This window comes from Plecotus auritus, assembly GCF_963455305.1.
Source record: "Plecotus auritus genome assembly, chromosome: X".
Classification (NCBI taxonomy): domain Eukaryota; kingdom Metazoa; phylum Chordata; class Mammalia; order Chiroptera; family Vespertilionidae; genus Plecotus; species Plecotus auritus.
In genome coordinates this window covers 61,255,922-61,281,894 of record NC_137784.1, presented here as the reverse complement: position 1 = coordinate 61,281,894, position 25,973 = coordinate 61,255,922, and the positions used below count along the sequence as shown (strand labels likewise).

General features: G+C 39.5%; 1 protein-coding gene across 3 annotated transcripts in view; it reads right to left on the bottom strand.

Annotated features, from left to right (window-relative positions):
- Positions 1-2,066: 2,066 nt before the first annotated feature.
- Positions 2,067-25,973, bottom strand: part of PRRG1 (proline rich and Gla domain 1) — a 219,216-nt gene continuing 195,309 nt past the window's right edge. For all 3 annotated transcript variants that reach the window (XM_080653966.1, XM_080653967.1, XM_080653968.1), the window contains one exon: positions 2,067-6,242. In XM_080653966.1, coding sequence (XP_080510092.1) covers positions 5,757-6,242 — 486 coding nt within the window. In that variant the 3' untranslated portion in view covers positions 2,067-5,756. The remainder of the gene's footprint in view (positions 6,243-25,973) is intronic.

The window sequence follows — 25,973 nt, the reverse complement described above, 5'->3', positions numbered from 1 at the left end:
GCAGCACACCCGGGTGCCAGCCCGTTCTGGGCCTCTGCACCTCCTACCAGTCTTAATGTGTTTTCTTCTTCACCTCTCTGGTTGTAGTACTTCCACTCTGCCAGCTTTCCCACAGTTCTAGATGATAGTTGTACTGTCTTAGTTGTAATTTTGATGTGGTTGTGAGAGGCAGCAAGTACAGGTGTTTACCTATGCTGCCATCTTGGTTCTTCTCTAGTGTTATCTTTAAGGAAGGGGAATGAGGGAGCCTTCTTGGGGTGTCAGAAATGTCTTGACCTAGGTGTTGGGTTTCATGAATGTATTAATCAATATGTAATTTATATAAGTTTTAGAAATTGCTGTATGTTTTTTAAATACATACAAAGTTTATTAAAAATAGGTTGGAATGGAATACAGTAGAATAGAAGCTACAGCAGTTGGGATGTATTCGCAGTACTGCAGTTATGAAAAGCCCTCCCCAACCCATGCTACCTGACCTCCCCAGGATGGCCAAGCCAATCCCCTGTGCAGGGTTTGCATGTAGTTCACTTGCTTGTGGGCGTGGGCCTTTCTATATATTAACAGAATAGCAGTTTGCCCACATCATCTCTTGGGGGAACGTGTGGACTTTGCCCCGTGGGGCTGCCAGTGTCTCGAGGTGCCTAGGAGGAGCCTGCTCAGACCATGCAATCCCTCATAACTGAGCAGGCCCCTCTACTGACTTACACACACCTCCCAACCAGAGCCCTGGCCACATGAACGTATTTACACTCGCATTGGAAAGGCTTATCCAAGTGGTTCTCACCCAAGTGGTTCCCAGGTCAGAAGCCCTTCCTCCTTCTATTTGAAGTGTGTGCATTTTCCTAACAGACAAATTTGTAAGAGAACAATACGGTACAGAAAAATCTTCCAGACCCCTCCTCAGGGCTTTGTCAATAGAAAATCTGTTTATAATCATGAAGTAATTTAACATTTTAACATCACAGAATATAAAACAATGTGAGGCCTATCTCCCAAACATCAGCCACATATTCATAGCTGAAGAAATGACAGTGGTAACTAATAATTCAACAAATGGAAATTAAATAATTCTATTAGAGTATAAAAATAGCTTGAATTGCCACACAAGTCACTCTTAGGAATTTAAATAAGGTGCCGGGTGGGAGCAATCCCTCCCTCCCTGCAGCACATGGATATCACTCTTGGTGGAATGTAAAATCCCTGAGTAGTAGCTTCGCCTGGTGTCCCCTGTGACTCACATCCTGACACTGCGCTCCTATACATGCAATACTGAGTTAGCTAGTGGCATCCTTACAGATCTCCCTAGAGCATCTTAAATACTTAATGTTCTAACTCTAACTGCCACCCTCAAAATCACCAGTGGTTTAATATAACTAACCTGGTATTTTAAAAAATAAAATATCATAAACTCAAAATTTTCTGTTGGGAAAGTTTTTCCATCAAATATGTAAGCGGATCATAAGGGGTTGCACCTGTGAGGAGCCGGCGGAGCGAAATTGCTATATGTTTTTAAAAGTACCTTGTTATGATATTTTGGACAACTCTCTGGGGACTGATGCTTAGAAAATGGATACTTAGACTTATATTCTTAAAATTCCTCCTCAAATATAATTAAAAATTTTATACCATAAAAATCAAGTCATATTTACATTTGTTTGTTTAATGACATATCACATTAGCTTTTAGTTTTTGAGGTAACTACACTTAAGAAGCTTCCCTGTAGTTACATATGTTTCCATTTTGTGATTTCCTTTCTAATATTCTACATATCAAGTGCAAGCTATTCTGCTAAGGAGGAAAAAATCCAGCTCCTTGATATCTTTAGATAACACTATTCCCAGTACTTGACAAACTACACCACTGCAGGGAGTTCAGTCTATCCTTTTGAACCAAGTGTTCCCATTTTGTGTCATGCTAGCATCATTCAAAAGTAGTACAGAAAGTTCTTTCTTGCTGGGAACACCCTGAAGTTGTCACCAGATAATTTTTTATTTCTGGAGTAATATTACTTAAATTCATAAGAAAAATAAAAATAAATTTTACCTTGTTAAAAAGACCATAATTAATAAGAACTTATGCAGCATGTTTATTAACTAATCATAATATAATTAACACATGGTAGAAAAAGTCTCTTGGGTTTAAAAACAGCTTCATTTAGCATACCAAAAACATAGAGATAAAAGAAAAACATTACCTAGTATAAACATAAAAATAGTTAAATACCATAATTTAATGTAAACCAAGTGTTTAAAAATGTGAAATATCATAATAAAATACATGCTATTTACACAAAACCAAGTTAAAGCAACCTCCAGTTATCATATCAGATCATCAATCTTGAAGTCATAATTAACAATGAATCAAATACAGCATCACTATTTGTATTGTTCAATATGAAAAAAGAAATATAATTTACTTTAAACAGATACAATTAATTGTTATATTCAAAGCAGAGAGGCAGATAGTTCTAGTATTCTAGTCACAACTACTGCATGTGGAAGTTTGGAAACCTTTCCACTGGAAGAACTCCCATTAAGCCCATTCTTTCATTTAAATGCAAACTGGTTGATTCAGTTTAATTACTGTTTAAGAAAGGCACTAAATATATCTGCAAAACTAAACCTTTATTAAAAATGATCAAAGGTGAATGTAGTATCTGTCAGGTAAGAAAGGCAAAAGCATAAAAATATATTTATTCCAGACAAGCCCCTTTAATTATAAAACATATTAAGAAACTCAGTTTATAAAACCAGGTGGCATAGCAAAAGGGTTTTTAAAAATGTAAAACCCAAACAAAGCAAAATCAAACCAAACCAACCAAACAAACCTAAGAGAATGCTTCTTGAAGAAAGTGGTATTTTGTTTATCCTGTCATCATGATGCCAATGCTGCCAGGAGACCTGTGACTGATGCCAGTTATCACTATGGAGTAGGAATGCTTTCTTTAACCAATAGTCTGAAAAGCTGTGGTCATTGATCAGTTTAAGCATTTGGCTTTTGTTTCAAGGATCAACATTGCAGTTCAGGTATCACTAAAAGGTAGCATTAAATCCAATATCAGGAGTTTGAAATGTAAAATAAAGTTGCAAGAATATATACTTAGTAACAGAACATTCTGCTCCTTTGTATAATATGGTAATTCTGAAACTTTTGGTCTCCAGACCTCCTTATATTCTTACATTTTATTGGGGATCTGGATGCCAAAGAGCTTTTGTTTATGGAGTTGACATCTATCCATATTTGCCATATTAGGATGCATAAAAATTTTAAAAGTATTTATTTATTTAAAAATTAAAAAGTCCATTATGTGCTAACATAAATAACATTTTAAATAAAATAGCCATATTTTCTAAAACAAATAAGATCTGAGGGAAGATGGCATTGTTTTATATTTTAACTATTTTGAGAGAGAGAATAAAAAGATAAATAGTAGCTTTGTAATATTATAATAGTTTTGATCTCACTGATCCCCAAAAAGGGTCTCAAGGACACCCCAAAACTCATGGGCTGCACTTTTGAAAACTGCTGTTTAATCTAAGGCCTGATATTAATGACATAAAAATCTATACAAAAGGAGCCTTAATTTTCATTTTAAAATAAACCAAAATATCCACACATACACACACAAGTCACAGTATCAAATATTTCAACTTTCAGCTTTAACTAGAAGCCAAAGATCACCATGGCCAAATTCAAAACAATATTGTCATTTCTGCTGAGACCAGGGTGAAGATTTATTCATTTTTAGCCCATGAAAGCTACAAAACCTACTAACTAAGCACACCCATTCTATTTCTCTTTCTAACATTTGCTTAATCCTGTTTGTGTTAAACTGGCTATCATCTTTAAGTTGGCACAGCCTTGGTATAGACCAGAGAATGACAGGCGTTTAACTAATAGCCTTCACACTCAGATCAGGAACATGTCAGCCATTTATGGGGCAGCCTATTCTATTTCTCATTATGTAAAAACTTGGATAAATTTTAGGGGAACAGGGGGAGAAAATTCTCTCTTAAGGACAATAAGAACAATGCTATGATCTCTTCATATCTTACAAATTACTTTCATGCACACCATATCATTAGATCCTTTGATGTCACTGGAGAAGGACAGAGCAAATTATTTTACTGCCATTTCAGAATTAAGGAATTTGAGGGCCAGATATGGGACTTTCCTGAGGTACCATGGCAAGTATATTGTAGAAAGGGATTAGAATTCATGTCATCTGACTCCTAGTTCAGGATTCTCCCAAGTGTTTCCTCTTCCTTTGGTTTCAGGGCAAGATTGAGGGAGGAGTCAGTGGGGATGGAGATGGAGGCAGCAGTGTATGATACTTACTAAATCTGCATTCCATTGCTTCATCCACCATTTTACCCAAGACCAAGGAAGCTTGAGAGTGGCAGAGACATCTTTCTGACTAATAAAATGAATTTCCCACCAGTGACATAAATTATGGAACTTTGTATAAAAACACTGTCATACTTTTCTTTCTGAGCTAGTTTATATTGGCAGTTCATTCATAGCCGTTCACTCTGATCCAAAGGAAAAGTAAAAATCATGAAGTTAAAAAAAAAAAAAAACTGATGAAAAAAACCCCAAAATGAAATAACAAGAACAAGATCTTTGTGAAGCTATTATAACTAGATTTATTGTGCACCTGGCACAACAGACTTTGCAATCTTCCTCCACCAACTGGAGAGAAATATATAAATCACAATTCTTAATTTAGTGGGAAATTGCCTCAATCATCTTGAGACAAAGACTTCAGTCTATAAAAAAGCATTAAGAAAATAATTTTAAGAATTTTATTTTGACTAAATTCTTAGGTACTTGACAATTCTCTGGTGGTAGGAAGAGTAGAAAGTAGAGTAAAACGCAATGAAACAGTGAAAAGAAAATAATTGTTGTCACCAAATAGCAAACGAGAAATCTTTATCTATTCACTGTCATTAATACATATATGTACTTTAGAAATTATTCTGTTGGCAGGAAATCCTCTCCACCAAGATGTTAATACAAATAGCATGAGACATTCAAAACTAGTAAGCAAACACTGTTTAATTGGGAGGCGGGACAGTCAACAACAACAAAATTCCCTCCCATAAAATTAGCCAAATGCGACTAATTACCAATAATTTTCTTGCTATACACTATAAGCAAATTATTATTTACTGTCCCTTCCCTCTATCTTTCTGGGATGTTCTGAAAATCAAGATGGACTACATGCATTTTTTTTCTACTAAGGTAGTTGAAGAAAAAAATTAACAAAAGCCAGTGAGAAACAGAAAACATACTAAGTTCATCTTATTTTCAAAATTGAACAGCACATCACTATCTATTACACAACTTGACGCCCCCCCAATTTTGGTGAGTAATTTACAGGTGATTTAGACAGAAGTTAATGGCTGTTTAACACATTGCACATATGCTGGGCTAATCTACATACTGGTATATATGCATATATGTATATATGCATGAATACATATACACACATATGTATAACTCATCACATAAAGACCACTGTTTTCCCCTCTTCACATATTCCTATTACCTAAAATGAGCATGGATAATGATTTATAGTTTTTAATTAGTTTTATAGGAAACAAAACTAATTAAAATCAAATCAGAAAATGTGAAGTGGTATGCTGTCAGAGTCCAATAAAATAAGTCAATGCATATTTATGTAGTGGTAAAGTGGTAGACAGTTGTTTTATTAGTATTCTAAAAACGATTATAGTAAAAAGAAGTTTGCTGTTTCATTTGATGGTGGTGACCACAGGCACCATAGCAATGGCACTGGATGAGTTGGAATTGATGATGTCCTCATACTCCGGGGGTGGGTCTAAATGAGGTTCTGTTTCAATCCTCTGAAGGTTCACCTGTCCTGTGGCTTCCTCATAGGTTGGTGGAGGATCACAATTGGACAGGTGAGTGGAGACAGAATCTGAGCGCCCAACTACATATTCCAGAAAGCCTGGCGAAACTCCACTGCTATCAAACACTTCGTCTGGTGGGGGAGATGGAGTGATAATATTAAGGTGCTGAGGGAAAGGGATGTGATCTTCAGTCACTGTCTGTCTGCGAGTTTTGTTTTTCAGGAAGCATCTCCAGATTAAGAAAATGACAAGGAGGATAATAAAGAGGCCAAAGATTAATGGAAAGGTGAGGTAAAATTGAAACCAGTCACTTCCTCTGCTACTCTCACCTTGTTGCGCTTTTGTATAGGTGTTCCAAAACTCTTTCTGAAAATAAAAGACAAAATTATTGAAAATCAGTATGATCAAAAGATATGAAATATCAAATGAACATATGTATGGGTTCCAGTAATATAATAAAAAAACAACAACAACAAACCAGCTTTCTTTGTTTAAATGACCTACAGTCTACATTTTTCATGACAAGAAATTACAACTAAATCATAGTGGTCACTCTGGATCCTTCCTAAAATAGAACATGAGTCATCTTCAAGACTTAGAGTTATTTATAATTTTAGCTATGACATTTTATTTTTTCATTTATAGAATTTTAAAAAATCTTTCAATTACATTTAACATACAATATTTTATTAGTTTCAGGTATACAACATAGGTATTAGACATTTATATAACTTACAAAGTGATCACTCCAATAACTCTAGTACCTGACAACATACATAGTTATTATAATATTTGCTATATTCTCTATTCTATACTTTATATCCCCATAACTGTTTTATAATTGGCAATTTGTACTTCTTAATCCCTTCACCTTTTTCACACATCCTCCTCAATCCCCCTCCCATCTGGCAATCATCAATTTTTTCTCTGTATCCATGAGTTTGTTTCTGTTTTGTTTGTCCATTTATTTTGTTTTTTGGATTCCACATATAAATGAAAACATGTGGTATTTGTCTTTCTTCTTTTTAATAATTCTTTATTGTTGAAAGTATTACATATGTCCCCTTTTTCCTTTCCCCCCATTGAAGCCCCCCAGCTCCCTCTGCACCCCAAGGCCTTCAGTACCCTATTGTCTGTGTCCATGGGTTATGCATATATGCACACAAGGTTGATTACCTCCCACCTACCCACACTTCCCCACTTTCCCTCTAAGATTCCGCACTCTGTTCCATGCTTCCATGCCTCTGGATCCACTCTGTTCATCAGTTTATTTTGTCAGATTCCACATATGAGTGTGATCATTTGATACTTGTCTTTTTCTGACTAATTTCACTTAGCATGATACTCTCCAGGTCCCTTCATGCTGTCTCAAAGGGTAAGATATTCTTCTTTTTTTATTTTTTTTACTAGAAGCCTGGTGCATGAAATTTATGCATGGCGGGAGGGGGGGGGAGCTCAGCCCAGCCTGCACCCTCTCCAATCTGGGACCCCTTGGAGGATTCCGACTGCCAGTTTAGGCCCGATCCTGCAGGGACATCCCTCTTGCAATCTGGGACTGCTGGCTCCTAACTGCTCACCTGCCTACCTGCCTAATCACCCCTAACCACTCTGCCTGCCTGCCTGATGTCCCTAACTGCTCCCCTGCCTGCCTGATCGTCCCTAACCGCCTCTGCCTGCCAGTCTGATTGCCCTAACTGCCCTCCCTTGCTGGCCTGGTTGCCCCTAACTCCCTCTGCCTCAGCCCCCACAACTGTGGTTTGGTCTGGAGGGACATCTGGTCTAATTAGCATATTGCCCTTTTATTAGTATAGATGGTTACTGGGCAGTGCATTCTGGGGAACATGGAGAAGTGGCCCGATGACTCAGAGACCAGGGACTCGACAGGAAGCTGGGAGGTCTGGTCTCACTCAGCAGAAGATGGGCCTTGGATCATGGGCAAGGCCTGGACTGTGTTTAGGTCTGAGGAGCCTCCCTCCTCCAGGCAACACTTGCTCAGTGGACTCCTGCACAGCAAACAGCCCAACCCGGGTTTAAACCTGCAGCGTTTCAATGTATAGGACAAAGCTCCAAACAATGGGGCCACCCGGCCAGGGCAGATATTCTTGGCTTTTCTTTTCCTTTTTAATTTTCTTTTATTTTTCACTCTTTTTATTAAATCTTTATTGTTGAATGGTTTACATAGGTCTCCTTTCCCCCCATTAACCTTTTCCAGCCTATACCCCACACCAGGCCCTCACCACCCCATTGTCTGTGTCCAGGGGTGATGCATATATCCACACAGGCCATTGGTTGATCTCTTCCCACCCACCCCCATCCCCTGCCTTCCCTCTGAGGTTCCACAGTCTGTTCATGTGTCTGTGTCTCTGGGTCTATTTTTGATCATCAGTGTATTTGGCTCATTAGGTGTTAAAAGTCCTCTGGTTGTGATCACTTGGGTTTTCTAAAGATGCAGTCATATCATGTACAAATATTTTTTCTTTTTCCAAATGTACTTGTGGACACATTGGGAATATAGATACCAGAAATAGAAGTCTGTGAATAAGTTGGGAATAGGATGCTTTTTCTTTCATGATGTTGTGTACATGATCCTGTGCTCCCGCCGTGTTGAGAACACCGAGCACTGTGGTTGCAGGGGGGCTCTCATTGGCAACTCATCCACATCGAGCCATAGCCTCCCTCTCCATCAGCCGCAGCTCCCAGGACAGATGCATGCACCCCTCAGCAGAGGTGGGGGCACTTGGTCACCTCCTGCGGGCTTACCCCTGTCATCACCTGGTGGGGCCCACCTTCTGCATATCACCGTCTTGTTCCTACTTCCAGGCCTTTCCATGCACTTCCTCTCACCCAGCCCCCTTCCTCCTCCCTTTCATGTCAGGAGCCCCAGGTGCTGTCCCTGCGAGGTCTGTGACACTCTCTACTGGACCGTTTCATCTTATTCTTCCATGGCGTCCAGCGTTTCTTCTGCTTCGTTAACTTGGTTTGAATCTGAATGGAAATGGCTCCATCTTCTATTCCATTTGTGTCCTTTCCACCCCTAAGTTAATGTTGTGTCCTTAGTATGTGGCTATGAGATGTCTCTGTGACTGAGCTGGAAAACCTTTCACGTTTCTCTTTCTTTTTCTTTCATCTCAGGATAACTGAGCTCTGCGGTTTGCCTGGGACCAAAGGCCCTGGGAATGCAATGCTGAGCCCTCTGAATTCATTTTATACTTTATTGTATTATTTGATTCCTGGGGTTGAATTAAACATGAAAATATACCCTTAGGTATAGAATCTGAGTTATTACCCGGAGATTTCCACGGGAGTTGACACTGAGTTATGAGACACATGTGTTTATTGGTCAGTTTCCTCAACTATGGAATGAAGGTTGAACCTGCCCCTCGGATCCTTTGGAGGTTGGATATGATGCATCCAGAGGGATTAACTGGAAGCTTCGAGAGTAAGATTGGAAGTCAACAGACACTTGTTTCCTTTACCCGGACAGAGTTAGAAAAACACAGCTCTTTTTTTTAAATATATTTTATTGATTTTTTACAGAGAGGAAGGGAGAGGGATAGAGAGTCAGAAACATCGATGAGAGAGAAACATCGATCAGCTGCCTCCTGCACACTCCCCACTGGGTATGTGCCTGCAACCAAGGTACATGCCCTTGACCAGAATCGAACCTGGGACCCTTGAGTCCGCAGACCGATGCTCTATCCACTGAGCCAAACCGGTTAGGGCAGAAAAACACAGCTCTTTTTATCATAACACCAGGAAGGGCTATGCCTGTGGGAGGAGGTGCAGGGAACTGGGGCTTCCCCCTTGCTCTTGCCCCGCCCTCCCTCCCTTCCTCCATCCCTGCACTGGCCCAGCCGCCTTTGTGGAACTGCTCAACTCAGGATCTGGCCCTGCCCATCTCGCAGGGAGGAGCATAGGCAGTTTCTTGCAGACATGGAAGCAGCTATGGAGTAGGGAGGTGGCGGTTTTTCCTGAGGAGGGTGTTTGTGCTTTAAAGCTGATGCTCTCTGTCCACCTCCCAGCAGTGAAGGCTGAGGGTTGCTGCAGGCACTGAAGTCCTTGTTGAAGTCTCCACTCCGGAGCCTCTCACAGTGGTGAGTCCGCATCCCAGGAGGCTGTGCAGAAGAAACTGAGGATCGATTGGAGCCTGCCAGCTGGGGGGAGGGACCAAGAGGTCTGCCTTGTGCCCACTCACCAGTCTCCAGACTGGTTCCCCTTGGTTCCCCGTTGGCCATCCATCGATGGGAGCATGTGAGTGGGGTGGGGGGAGAGAGAAGGACCTAGAGGTGCTCCATGCACTTCCTGGTGTTCGGGCCTCTGTTCGGTCATTTTGGACGTTATGGAACCTGGCCTTTTATAGTGTAGACTAGAGGCCCGGTGCACGAAATTCATGCACAGGGGTGTGTGTCCCTCAGCCCAGCCTGCACCCTCTCCAATCTGCACCCTCTCAAATCTGGGACCCCTACTGGGATTGGGCCTAAACTGGCAGTCGGACATCACTCTCACAATCCAGGACTGCTGGCCCCAAACTGCTCACCTTCCTGCCTTCCTGATTGCTCCTAACTGCTTCTGCCTGCCAGCCTGATAACCTCTAACCACTCCCCTGCCAGCCTGATTGATGCCTAACTGCTCTCCTGCCAGCCTGTTTTCCCCTATCTGCGCTCCCCTGCAGGCCTGGTCACCCCTAACTGCACTCCCCTGCAAGCCTGGTCCCCCCCAACTGCTCTCCACTGCAGGCCTGGGTCCCCCCCAACTGCCCTTCCTTGCAGGCCCGGTCGCCTCCAACTTCCCTCCTCTGCCAGCCTGGTCACCCCTAACTGCCTTCCCCTGGAGGCTTGATCAACCCCAACTGCCCTCCCTTGTAGGCCTGGTCCCTCCCAACTGCCCTCCCCTGCTGGTCTGATCACCCACAACTGCCCTCCCATGCAGGCCTGGTCCCTCCCTACTGTCCTCCCCTGCTGGCCATCTTGTGGTGGCCATCTTTGACCACATGGGGGCAGCCATCTTCTGTGTTGGAGTATAGTCAATTTGCATATTACTCTTTTATTAGATAGGATAGAGGCCTGATGCATGGGTGGGGGCTAGCTGGTTTGCCCTGAAGGGTGTCCCAGATCAGGGTGGGGATTTCCTTGGGGCGTGGGGCGGCCTGGGCGAGGGGCCTGTGGTGGTTTGCAGGCCAGCCACAGCCCCTGCGACCCAAGTGGAGGCCCTGGTAACTGGGATTTATTTATCTTCTACAATTGAAACTTTGTAGCCTTGAGCGGAGCTAAGCCTCCTGCTTGCTCCGTGGCAGCAGCCATTTTTGTTGGGTTTTATTTATCTTCTATAATTGAAACTTTGTAGCCTTGATCAGAGGCCAAGGCAGGCCAGGGCTGCAGAAGCTTGGCTTCCTCCATTGCCTGGGGCAACTCAAGCCCCCTACTCTCTCCAGCTCCGTGGCTGCCACCATTTTTGTTGGGATTTATTTATCTTTTATAATTGAAACTTTGTAGCCTTGAGTGGAGGCCTGGGCTGGCCAGGGTGTGCGGAAAGCTTGGCTTTCTCCATTGCTGGGGAAACCCAAGCCTCCTGCTCGCTCCATGGCCACAGCCATCTTGGTTGGGTTAATTTGGATACTCGCTCCTGATTGGCTGTGGGTGTGGCGGAGTGATGGTTAATTTGCATATTATTATTTTATTAGATAGGATTGTATAAAATATTACAAATAGTAGTACATATGTTTCCTTTTTCCCCAATGACCTCCCAGACCTCCCCATCCCCCGACACATGCCCTCAACTCCCCCTGAGTGTCTGTATCCTTTGGTTATGCTTATATGCATGCATACAAGTCCTTCGGTTGATCTCTTACCCCCCCCCAACCCGCCCCTGCCTTCCCACTGTAGTTTAACAGTCTGTTTGATGCTTCCTTGTCTCTTTATCTCTTTTTCATCAGTTTATGATGTTCATTATATTCCACAAATGTGTGAGATCATGTGATATTTATCTTTCTCTGATTGGCTTATTTTGCTTAGCATAACGCTCTCCAGTTCCATCCATGCTGTTGCAAATGGTAAGAATTCCTTCTTTTTTACAGCAGTGTACTATTCCATTATGTAGATGAATCACAGTATTCTAATCCACTCATCTGCTGATGGGCATTTAGGTTGTTTCTAAATATTAGCAATTGTAAATTATGCTGCTATGGACATAGGGGTGCATATATCCTTTCTGATTGGTGTTTCTCATTTCTTGGGACAAAATCCTAGAAGTGGGATTACTGGGTCAAATGGCAGTTCCATTTTTAATTTTTGGAGGAAATGCCATACTGTTTTCCACAGTGTCTGCACGAGGTGCACAGGATGCATGAGGGTTCCTTTGTCTCTGCATCCTCGCCAGCACTTGTTGTTTGTTGATTTTTGATGATAGCTATTTTTTGCATCTCATGGATGATTAATGAATTTGAGCATGTTTTCATATTTGGATTTCTGCATGTTCTCTTTCAAAAAGTATCTAGTTAGGTCCTTTGCCCATTTTTTGATTGGATTGTTTATCTTCCTTTTGTTTAGTTGCAGAAGCTCCCTCTAAATTTTGGAGATTAAACCCTTATTGGAGATAACATTGACAAATATGTTCTCCCATGCAGTAGACTTTCTTGTTTTGTTGATGGTTTCTTTTGCTGTGCAGAAGCTTTTTATTTTGATATAGTCCCATTTGTGTATTTTCTCCTTAGTTTCCATTGCCCTAGGTGCTGTATTGGTAAAGATATTGCTTTGACAAATGTCTGCTATTTTGCTGCCTATGACTTCTTCTAAGATTTTTATGGTTTTCCATCTTACATTTAAATCTTTTATCCATTTTGAGTTTAATTTTATATATGGTGTAAGTTGGTGGTCTTGTTCCATTTTTTTGCATATGTCTGTCCAATTTTCCCAACACCATTTATTGAAGAGACTCTCTTGCCTCCATTGTCAAATATTAATTGAGCATAATGGCTTGTGTTCATTTATGGGTTCTCTGTTCTGTTCCACTGGTTCTTGTGCCAGTACCAGGCAGTTTTGAGAACTGTGGCTTCGTAATTTATCTTGATATCTGGTATTGCGATCCTTCCAACTTTGTTCTTCTTTCTCAAGATTGCTGCAGCTTTTGGGGGTCTTTTTTTAATTCCAGATAAATTTTTGGAGAGTATGGTCTAGGTCTTTGAAGTATGCAGTTGGAATTTTAATGGGGATTGCATTGAATTTATAGATTGCTTTGGGTAGTATGCACATTTTAATGATGTTGATTCTACCAATCTAAGAACATGGTAAATTATTCCATTTGTCTTCCTCTATCTCTTTTTTCAACATCCTGTAATTTTCTGAGTCCAAATCCTTTACTTCCTTGGTTAAATTTATTCCTAGGTATCTTAATTTTTTTGTTGCAATGGTAAATGGAATTTTTTTTTTTTAGTTTCTCTTTCTGTGAGTTAATTATTGGTGTATAGAAAAGTGACAGACTTCTGGGTGTTAATTTTGTATCCTGCTAAATTGCCAAGTTTATTTATTATTAAGTCTAGTAGTTTTTTGATGGAGTGTTTAGGGTTTTCTGTGTACAATATAATGTCATCTGCAAATAATGACAATTTTACTTCTTTTCCTTTTATTTTTTCCTCTTATCTGATTGCCATGGCTACTTCTCCCAGTACTATGTCAAACAGGAGTGGTGAGAGTGGGCATCCCTGCCTTGTTCCTGTTCTTAGAGGAATGGTTTTAGTTTTTGCCCATTGAGTATTATGTTGGCTATAGGTTTGTAATATATGGCTTTTATTATGTTGAGGTATGATCCTTCTATTCCCACCTTGTTGAGAGTTTTTATCAAATGCTTTTTCTGCATCAATGGATATGATTACATGGTTTTTATATCTCAATTTGTTTTATGTGGTGTATCATGTTTATTGATTTGCAGATATGGAACCATCCTTGCATCCCCAGAATAAATCCAACTTGGTCATGGTGTAGGATCTTTCTAATGTAATGCTGGATTCAATTTGCTAAAATTTTGTTGAGAATTTTGGCATCTATGTTCATGAGGGATATTGGCCAGTAATTCTCTTTCACTGTGTTGTCTTTATCTAGTTTTGGTATTAGGGTGATGCTGGCTTCATACAAGGAGCTTGGAAGTGTTGCTTCCTCTTGAATTTTTTGGAATTGTTTGAGGAAGATAGGTTTTATTTCTTCTTTGAATGTTTGATAAACCTCCCCCGTGAAGCTGTCTTGTCCAGGGCTTTTGTTTGTTGGAAGTTTTTTGATTACTGCTTCAATTTTCTCCACTGTTATCAGCCTATTTAGATTTTTTTATTCTTCCTGTTTCAGTTTTGGAAGGTTGATATTTTTCTAGGAATAAGTCAATTTCTTTTAGGTTGAACAGTCTGTTGGAATAGAGTTGCTCATAGTATTTTTTTGTGATTCTTCGTATTTCTGTGAGCTATGTTTTATTTGGTCTCTTTCATTTCTGACTTTGTTTATATGGGTCCTCTCTCTTTGATTCTTGGTGATCCCTGTAGAGGTTCATCAATCTTGTTTATCCTTCAAAGAACCAGCTCTTGGTTTCATTGATCTTTTGTATTGTTTTTTTTTTCCCTTTCATCTCTATGTCATTTATTTCTGCTTTGATCATTATTAATTCCTTCCTTCTACTCACTCTGGGCTTTTCTTGTTTCTCTCTTTCTAATTCTTCAAGTTGCAGTGTTAGATGGTTTGTTTCCAGTTTTTCTTTTTGTTGTTGTTTTTTTGTTTGTTTGTTTGTTTTTGTGTTTGTTTGTTTTTTTTAACTTAGGCCTGTAATGCTATAAACTTCCCCCTCAGGACTGCTTTCACTGTGTCCCATAGATTGGCATTGTTTTGATTGTCATTCATTTCCTGGATGTTTTTTATTTCTTCTTTGATCACTTTGGTAACCCAATCATTGTTTAATAGGATGCTATTCAGCCTCCAAGTGTTTGAATTTTTGTGATTGTTATTATTGTCATTTATTTCTAATATTATGCCATTGTGATATCAGAAGATGCTTGATATGATTTCAATCTTCTTGAATTTGAAGAGACTTTGCCTGTGTCGCAATATGTGGTCTATCTTTGAAAATGACGCATGTGCCCTTGAGAAGAATGTATATTCTGTAGCTTTGGGGTGAATGTTCTGAAGATGTCAATTAAGTCCATCTGATCTACTGAGTCCTTTAGAATTGCTGTTTCTTTCCTAATTTTTTGTCTAGAGCCGTGGTCGGCAAACTGCGGCTCGCGAGCCACATGCGGCTCTTTGGCCCCTTGAGTGTGGCTCTTCCACAAAATACCACGGCCTGGGCGAGTCTATTTTGAAGAAGTGGCGTTAGAAGAAGTTTAAGTTTAAAAAATTTGGCTCTCAAAAGAAATTTCAGTCGTTGTCCTGTTGATATTTGGCTCTGTTGACTAATGAGTTTGATGACCACTGGTCTAGAGGATTTATCCAGTGTTGTTAATGGGATATTAAAGTCTCCTACTATGATTGTATTGCTGTCAATCTCTCCCCTAATACCTTCCAGAAGTTTTTTGTTATGTACTTGGGTGCTCCTGAATTGGGTGCATATGTTTTTACCAGAGTTATATCCTCTTGTTGTATTGATCCCTTTAGAATTATGAAGTAGCCTTCCTTGTCTCTTGTTATGTTCATTACTTTGAGATCTATTCTGTCAGATATAAGTATTGCTACTCCAGCTTTTGTTTCATTTCCACTTGTTTGAAATATATTTTTCCATCACTTCACTTTCAGTCTGTGTGAGTCCCTTGTTCCAACGTGGGTCTCTTTTACACAGCATATACACTGAGTGGCCAGATTATTATGACAACCTGACGTTTGTAGGCAAATTAGCTGTACACTGCATAGTATGGGATATGGAAGCCAAAGGCCTTCTCAAACACCTTTGCTGTCTGCAGTTACCAAGATCAAACATCTCCAATTTGCACGGGAACACAAGGATTGGACAGTCGAGCATTGGATAAAAGTCATGTGGTCCAATGAATCACATTTTCAGTTGCATCATGCAGATGGCAGAGTGAGAATTTCGCGGAAACAGCATGAAAGCATGCACCCCACATGCATGAGTACAACCCTTGAAGCTGGTGGGGGGCAGTGTTATGGTTTGGGGCATGTTTTCCTGGCATGATTTGGGCCCTTTAATTCATATGGAACAATGTCTGAATAGCACAACATACCTAAGTATCGATTCTGATCAAGTTCATCCTATCATGTTGATGGCGTATCCCAATGGAGAAGGCTTCTTCCAATAAGACAATGTGCCATGCCATGGTGCTCATATTGTGCAGCCGTGGTTTCAAGAACCTTGCTTAGGTGGCCCCCACAATCACCAGATCTGAATCCAATTGAGCCTTTGTGGGATGAAGTTAAAAGAGCCATCAGGCAGCTGGTTCCACAACCATCAAATCTCACAGAACTGGACAGTGCTATTCATCAGGCATGGTGTCAGATTCCTCGCATCACCTTTCAATATATCGTGGAGTCAATGCCAAGAAGAATTGCTGAAGTATTGAAGGCAAAAGGTGGCCCAATGAAGTACTGATGGCGTGGTCATAATAATCTGGCCACTCAGTGTATATGGGTCAGATTTTCTTATCCATTCAGTCACTCGATGTCTTTTAATTGGAGCATTTAATGCCTTTACGTTTAATGTTATTATTGATAGGTACTTGTTTGTAGCCATTTTGGTACTTTACGCCTATGTTCCTTACTCCCTTTATATTTATTCTTTTTTACAGCATTCCATTTAGCATTTCTTGCATTGCTGGCTTGGTAGTGATAAACTTACTTAACATTTTTTTTTTTTTTTTGTCTGAAAAGCTCCTGATTTTCCCTTCAATTTTGATTGATAGTTTTGCTGGATAGAGTATTCTTGGTTTCAGTCTTTGTTTTGCATCACTTTGTGTACTTAATTCCATTACCTTCTAGCTTGGTGTGTTTTCTGTTGAGGAATCATTTGATAATCTGATGGGGGATCCTTTGTAGGTAACTCTCTATCTCTCTCTTGCAGCCTTTAAGATTCTCTCTTTGTTGTTAACATTTGCCATTGTAATTATGATGTGTCTTGGTGTGGGTCTTTTGGGATTCATCTTGCTTGGGACTCTCTGTACTTGTGTGATGTTTTTCTTCCCCATATCAGGGAACTTTTCTGTCATTATTTCTTCAAATAGATTCTCTAATCCTTTCTGCTCCTCTTGTCCTTCTGGCACTCCTATTATACATATGTCACTTCATTTCATGTTGTCGCAAAGGTCCCTTAGGCTCTACTCCTGCTTTTTAATTTTGTTCCCCAGTTGCTGTTCAGATGGGCTTGTTTCTCTACCTTATCTTCTAACTCATTAATTTGGTCCTCTGCTTCTCCTCATCTACTATTGAAACCCTGTATTGCGTTTTTTATTGTAGCTATATCACTTTTTATTTCTTCCTGATTTTTGTATAAGTTGTTGATTTTCTTGTCCATCCGGTTTATGAACTATATGACCATTACCCTGAATTCTTTATCAAACATACTGCATGCCTCCATTTCAGTTATTTTCTTTCTTGGTGATTCCTCTTTTTCTTTCCTTTTGGGATTTTTTGTTGTGTCCCAATTCTAGCTATCACCAGAAGGTCAAAGCGCTGAATTGTGGGGTGCTGAGCCATGTGTGGTGGGAGTGTGTTGTCACCCAAGTGTCACTAAAGAGCTCAGACACTGAGATGTGTGGCTGTGGTGGGTCGGAGGGAGCCACGTGCACCCAGAATCAGAGTCCCCATGTGACTGTGCTGAGAATCGGAGTCACTGGTGCTCAGTTCAGATCTGCATGTGTGCCTAGAATCAGTGTCCCCATATGCATGTGCTGCAAAACAGAGTCCCCACATGTGAGCACCAAAAATCAGAGTTCCCATGTGCTCATGCCGAGAATTGAGAATCAGAATCTCTGGTGCTCAGTGCGGTCTTGTGTGCACTCCAAGAATCAGGGTCCTTGTGCGCTTGTGATGAGAAACAGAGTCCCCACGTGTACGCTGAGAATGAAAGTCAGTGGCACTCAGGGCGACCTTGCGCATGCGCCAAAAGTCAGTCCACGCACACAGGCCAGTAATCAGAGTCCCTGGCCTGCTAGGGGGCAGGGCTTCACAGCTGCCCCGTGTCAGCCATAGGCCCGCTCACACACTGTGGGTCACACAGGCCCTATGCAGCTGTGGCAGGCTGGTGGGGAAGGAGATGCACTCTGTGACTCACAGAAATCTGCAACTGGGATGTCTGGAGTCTCGTTGTCCCTGGATCTGCAGCTGTGGTAGCAGGTCTTTCTCCAGAGTGGTTGTAGGGTCCCGATTTGTATCTGAGGCCAGTCTAGGTGGTGGTGAGGCTAGAATCCTAGACACAGCAGTTTTTCCCTTAAAGATGGCATGGTTTCTGTGCCAGCACTGGCCACCTGGGAGTGTTTGCAGTGGCAGCAGGGTCTCGCAGTCTAAGATTGCCTGGTCTGCCAGCTCCCAAAAGTCCTGTGTGATCTAACTGTCTCTAGCTCACACACACACACTCACCACACATGTCCACACACTCCCCTTTCACCTCCTCACTCTCTCACACACTCTCTCTCTCTCCCTGCCATCTTGCCAGTTTCCATCTTCCTCTCCCAATATTCAATATTATTTTTTTACTGCTGCATAGTATTCCATGGTAAAAATGTATCACAGCTTTTTTATCCACTCATCTACTGATGGTCACTTGGGCTGTTTCCAGATCTTAGCTATTGTAAATTGTGCTGCTATGAACATAGGGGTCCATAGATTCTTTCTGATTGGTGCTTCGGGTTTCTTAGGATATATTCCTATAAATTGGATCACTGGGTCAAATGGAAGTTCCATATGTAATTTTTTGAGGAAACTCCACACTGTTTTCCATAATGGTTGCACCAGTGTGCATTCCCACTTGCAATGTACTAGGGTTCCCTTTTCTCTACATCCTTATTAGCACTTGTTATTTGTCAATTTGCTGATGCTAGCCATTCTGACAGGTGTGAGATGGTACCTCATTGTTGTTTTGATTTGCATTTCTTGGATGATTATTGACTTTGAATATTTTTTCATATGTCTCTTGGCCATCTGTACTTCTTCTTAGGAGGAGTTTCTATTTAGGTCCTTTGCCCATTTTTTTAATTGGATTTTTTGTCTTCCTTTTGTTAAGTTATATGAGTTCCTTATATACTTTTGATATTAATGCTTTATCAGATGTATCATTGCTAAATATGTTCTCGCATACAGTAGACTCCCTTTTTGTATTGTTGAAGAAGTTTTTTGTATTGCTGTGAAGAAGTTTTTTATTTTGATGTAGTCCCATTTGTTTATTTTCTTCTTAGTTTCCTTTGCCTTAGAAGATATGTCAGTAAACATATTGCTGCGAAAGAAGTCTGAGATTTTGCTGGTTATGGTTTCTTCTAGGACAGTGGTCGGCAAACTCATTAGTCAATAGAGCCAAATATCAACAGTACAATGATTGAAATTTCTTTTGAGAGCCAAATTTTTTAAACTTAAACTTCTTCTAACGCCACTTCTTCAAAATAAAGTCGCCCAGGCCGTGGTATTTTGTGGAAGAGCCACACTCAAGGGGCCAAAGATCTGCATGTGGCTCATGAGCCACAGTTTGCCGACCATGGTTCTAGGATTTTTATGGTTTCAAGACTTACATTTAAGTCTTTTATCCATTTTGAATTGTTCAAATGCTCTTACTACATCTTCTGAGATGATAATATGATTTTTTATACTTCATTTTGTTAAATGGTGTGTCACATTGATTGATTTGCAGATGGTAAACCATCCTTGCATCCCTGGACTAAATTCCACAAGATCATATTATATGATCCGATTAACATATTGCTGCATTTGGTTTGCTAATATTGTGTTGAGAATATTTATGTATATGTTCATCAGGGATATTGGCCAGAATTTTTCATTTTGTGTGTTTTGTCCTTCTCTGGTTGGTTTTAGTATCAGGGTAATGTGGTACTCCTGAAATGAATTAAGAAGCATTCCCCCCTCTTCAGTTCTTTGGAAGAGTTTGAGAAGGATACTAAATCTTCTTTGAATGCCTGGTAGAATTCACCATTGAAGCCATTTGGTACTGGACTGTTGGTTATTATTATTATTATTATTATTATTATTATTATTATTACTGTTTCAACTTTGGAAGGTTTTAGGGTTCTAAAAATCCATTTTCTCTTGATTTGTAATTTGTTGGTTTATATGTACTTATGCCTCTTATGATCCTATGCATTTATGGGTATCTACTGTAACTTCTCTTTTTTAATTTTAGTTATTTGAACCTTCTCTTTATTTTTCTTTAGTGAGCCTAGGTAAAGTTTTATCTACTTCATTTATCTTTACCACTTCTTAGTTTCATTGATCTTTTCTATTGTGTTCTTTTTGTGTGCGTGTGTCTACTTCATTTATTTCTACTCTGATTTTCATTATTTATTACCTTCTATTGACTTTGAGCTTTGTTTGTTCTTTTTTTCTAGTTTCTTAAGATGTAAGGTGAGATTGTTTGAAATTTTTCTTGTGTGTGTGTGTGTGTGTGTGTGTGTGTGTGTGTGTGTTTGAGGTAGTCCTGTATTGCTATAAGCTTACCTCTTGGCACTGCTTATTCTACAACTCATACATTTTTGTATTTCATAATTTCATTTGTCTCCATATATTTTTTAAATATATTTTATTGATTTTTTACAGAGAGGAAGGGAGAGGGATAGAGAGTTAGAAACATCGATGAGAGAGAAACATCGATCAGCTGCCTCCTGCACACCCCCTACTGGGGATGTGCCCGCAACCAAGGTACATGCCCTTGACCAGAATCGAACCCAGGACCCTTTGGTCCGCAGGCCAACACTCTATCCACTGAGCCAAACCGGTTTCGGCTGTCTCCATATATTTTTAAAATTTCTTCTTTGATTTTTTTTTTGCTGACCCAATAAATTGCTGCCTAATATACTCTTTAGTCTCCACATATTTTTTATTTTTCCAGGTTCCTTCTCATAATTGATTTCTAATTTCATACCATTGTGGTCAGAAAATATGCTTGATATGATATCATTCTTCTTAAATTTGTTGAGACTTGTCTGTGTCCTAACATCTGGTCTATCCTGAAGAATATTCTGAATGCACTTGAGTAGAATGTGTATTCTGTTGCTTTTGAAAGGAATGCTCTGTATATCTATTAGGTACTTCTGTTCTAATTTCTACTTAAGGTCACTGTTTGCTTGTTGACTTTCTGTCTAGATAATCTATCCTCTGATATAAGTGGGGTGTTAAAGTCCCCCTACTATTATTGTGTTGCTGTTAATTTCTCCCTTTAGGTATGTTAATAGTTGCTTTATGTATATTTTGTTGCTCCTATGTTGAGTATATACATAATGATAAATATTAAGTGCTGTTGATGGATTGTCCCCTTTATTATTATATACCAGTAATGTCCCTGTCTGGCTCTTGTTACCCTTTTTGGCTGAAGTTTGTTTTGACTGTTCATTACCATTTGCTTGGAGCATTATCTTCCAACCCTTTGTTTTGAGCCTCTGCTTGATTTTAGAGTTCAGATGAGTCTCCTGGGGCATTATATAGTTGGGTCTTATATTTAACTCCATCCAGCCACTCTGTGACTTGTAATTGGTGAGTTCATTCTACTTGAATCAAGGGTAATCCATATATATATAAGCCTAAGTGACCATCTGACTGTCTGACCAGTAGCTATGATGTGCAATAACCACCAGGGGGCAGACACTCTGACTGGTAGCTATGATGTGCACTAACCACTATGGGGCAGACGCTCAACGCAGGAGCTGCCGTGACTTGGCAGCTGCAGTTCTTGGGTGATGCACCCAGAATCAGAGAGGAGGGAGCCCGATTCCAGGATGTGTCACCAGAGAACTGCCCTCTCACAATCCGGGACCCCTCAGGGAATGTTGGAGATCCAGTTTTGGCCTGATCCCCACAGGCCAGGCTGAGGGACCCCACTGGTACACAAATCCATGCACTGGGCCTCTAGTTGTTAATATGAGGGCTTACTACTGCTATTTTCTATTTTTTTATTTGCTCTCTATCTTCATTGTTTATTTTCTCTTGTGTTTCTGTCTGTTATTTTAGTTTGGTGATTTTCTATTATTTTTTTCCTGTTTCTCCTTTTTCATTTTTGTCTCTGCTCTAGATCTTTGTTTTGTGGTTGCCATGTGTTTTGTATAAAATGTCCCATAGATAAAATAGTCCTTTTTCTGCTGATAGCATCTTATCTTCATTTGCCTATACAGCTTGTATCATTTTCTTTAACCCCTTTTATGATTTTTATCATAAATTGTTCCTTTTTCTGTTGTGAGTTTTTAACAAATTGAAGTAGTTATAATTATTTTAATGTGCTTTTTCCTTTAACCTTTATGTTACACTTTAGTGATTCTGAAGTAGCTTCACAAATCTCTGATTTTCTCTATTATATTACTCAAAGTTTTGTATACATTTTCTTTTTCATTTCAGTTGCAAGAGGTACTTTCAACATTTCTTGTAAGGCAGGCCTAGTAGTGGAAAACTCCATCTTTTGTTTGTCAAGGAAAGACTTTATTTCTCCTTCATACCTGAAGGATAACTTTGTTGGATATTCTTAGCTGGTGGTTTTAATATTTCAGTAGTTTGAATATGCCATTACTTTTTCTCCTGGCCTATAGAGTTTCTGCTGAGAAATATGCTGATAACCTAATGGGGATACCTTTGTAGGTTACTGAATTTTTATCCTTGGCTCCCTATAAAATTCTTTATCATTGACTTTTGACAATTTTAACATAATGTGTCTTAGAGATGGTCTTTTTGTACTGAGGTAATTAGGTGTTCTGTTAGCTATTATTTCTTTAAATTAGCTCTTTGCCCTCTTCATCCTCCTCTTCTTTCTGGGATACCCATTTTCCTTATGCTGGTTTTCCTAATGGAGTTGGATATGTTTCTTATAGTTTCTTCATATTTTTAAGATCTTAGTTCTCTCTCCTCTTCCACCTGAATCATTTCTAGATTTTATAGATTTCAATCTTTTGAGCTCATCAATTCTCTCTTCCATATAATGAGCTCTATTTCCATTGCTTTTAAAATTCATTCTTCATCTCATTTCCTGGGTTCATCAGCTCCATAATTTCTGTTTGGTTCTTTTTTAAAGTTTCAATCTCTTGTGTTCATTAATTTTATTTCTGAACTCATTGAACTGTCTTTCTGAAGTTTCTTGTAGCATTTTGAGTTTCTTCATGACAACTATTTTGAATTATCTATCAGTTAGATTGCAATGTTCCATGATGTTAAATTTAATTTCTGGAGAATATTCCATTTGTTTTGGTGGTTCCATATTACTGTACTTTTTCGTGGTGCTTGATGAATTGTTCTTCCTCTAGCACATAAATTAGTGAACACCTTTCTGAGTTGACTCTATCTATATTTGAGAGCTAGCACTTTCCACCCTCCACTGCTTTTGCCATTGCCATCACCGGTGCCCTTGTTGCTGCTTTTGCCTCTGAGGTTGGTGGTGCCTTGTTGCTGTTGGTGTTGCAGGGTTGTAGGTGATACCACTGTTCCTGGAGCATCAGGTCATAAGCATGGCTGCTACTGTTGGCACTGGGGTTTTGGGTACAGCTCCTACTGCTGGGACAGTTGAGGTTGCAGGCACTGCCACAGTTTCTAGAACCTCAGGTAACAGGTGCTGCTGCTAAGGGTACCAGGTTCTTAGATGCAGCCCCTGCTGCTAGGAAGGCCTGAAGTTGCAGTCACCACCACTGGTGGAGGGCATGGATCTTGGATGCTGCCATGGTTCCTTGAGCCTCCCGTCATGGGCTCTGCCACTGCTGTTCCTCTGGTTCCATGCCCTCCAGGAGGTCCAATCTGCCTACCTTCAGATGTATGGATCTTTGGACATCCTAGTGTGTTGTACAGAGGATCCTATGTTATGCTATTGATGTCCTATTGGGTGTAATTGAAAGGGGAAAGACAAGGTGAATGACTTACTTCTCTATGATGCTGACATCACTCCGGGAAATAAAATTCTTAATCATATACTTATGGAGACGTACCAAGTATCTCATTTGTATTTAATTTTCTTTTATCTGCTGATAAAAATTTCCCCTATCACTTCCTAATCTCTCAGATCACCATCTCTTTTCTTCCATTTAATCTTATCCAAGAAAATGAACAAGTACATATGATTTAAAATAATTATATAATTCTAACTGTAGATAAACACATTAAAAAGTGGCTGTTTTATATTATCCACATCACCTTGGATAATTGAGTATCAATAATGCACATAAAAATTATTTTTTATGGTTGGCTTGTAATTCAATTTCTCTGGTGTCTTTGACATGCTGGAAATAAAATATACACAGACTAAAAGAAGAAAGTAACCAGATTTTAATTTTGAATGGTTAAAAAGAAAGCCTAGACATAAATGAAATTATAACACTGGAGAGCATTATGCTAAGTGAAATAAGCCAGTCAGATAAAGACAAATATCACATGATCTCACTCATTTGTGGAATATAATGAACAACATAAACTGATGAACAAAAACAGATCCAGAGACAGAGAAACATTGATCAGACCATCAAACCTCAGAGGGAAGGTAGGGGAGGGTGGGGGTAAGGGAGAGATATCAACCAAAGGACTTGTATGCATGCATATAAACCTAACCAATGGACACAGACAACAGGGGGGTGAGGGCATGAGTGGGGGGGATGGGGAGTAATTGGGGAATAAGGACACATGTAACACCTTAATCAATGAAGAAATTTAAAAAAAACTAGATTTTTACTTTATCGATAGTAACTCAATCCAAACTCAGTAATGAATGTATAATTACCATCTTCACTTGAAGATGAGGAAATGGAGGCTCAGAGAGGTTACCTAATAATATACCTAAGGTCATTAAACATGAAAACGTTGGAACTGGAATTTGAACTCAAGAGGCCTGGCATTCAAGCAAACCAAAAAGCAATCTGCCTTAATGTATAAGACATTTTGACCCTATCTGGCTACTTTCCTAGAAAATTCAATCCGTCATGTTAAATTTTAGTCAAAAGTGAGCTGGCTCAGTTTATAAATAAAATATTTTCAATTAAAGTAACATTGATCTGATAGAAAGGTATTTACTGACAGATTTCTTTGGTAACTAGACTTATTTTGTTCTTTAAGTCAGAGAATCAGATGAAAATTCACTTGAAATCAAGACTAATATAATTTTCATTTAAAAAATTACACTCGGCTTATGCCTCTGTAAGCTATTTTTTAAAAGTTCTTTATCTTACTGAAAGTAGCAAAGGATATTCAGAAAGAGCAATTAATTATAATACTTGGTAAAACAGTGTTTTAGAGGGAATTTTTTTGTTTAATGAAGAAAAAATCTCACAAAAGGTTCTCAGTAATTTTATATCAGGCTAAAAGTATACATATAATAAATGTAATCTGAATGTTTCAGAGAGATCTGAACCATTTGTGAGGGGAGAACCCCAAGAGGTAAATGTTTCAACACAGTAGATGAGTTTTAGTATAAAATTCGCTATGTTCAGGTTTCTATCAAGCAATATTAGTTGCTCTTTTATAAAGTGTGTTTTTCTGTTTTGAATTTTCTTTCTGACCTTTATTAGAATTTGAGTGACTCAAGGCCCGAAGGACTACTGATTATTCAGAGTAGAGCTAAGAATGTTTTACATTGCTTGATTAATTAGCTCAGAACCTACCCTGTGCAGTTTGGAAGTGGATGATGTTCCCAGTGAGTTTGTGTTGCTGAGGGCCCTGCAGTATTTATATCCAGCACTCACATGGCTTGCTTGAACAAGTATGACAGGGAAGGGAAGAAAAGACTATCAGAGATGAGGGACAAAACCCACAATCATAACTCAAAAAGCTATCTAATTGGGAACAAGTTGGAACATTCCAGCAAGAAGTTGTCCACAACATTTAAGAATCTTTATCAAGATGGGGAAAATGGCTGGAGAGACACAAGGCACTTAACATCTTTGTGTTAATGTGTTTTTGTCTACAGGGTAGGAATATGTAGATATAATTTCTGAGAAAATAGAAAAAT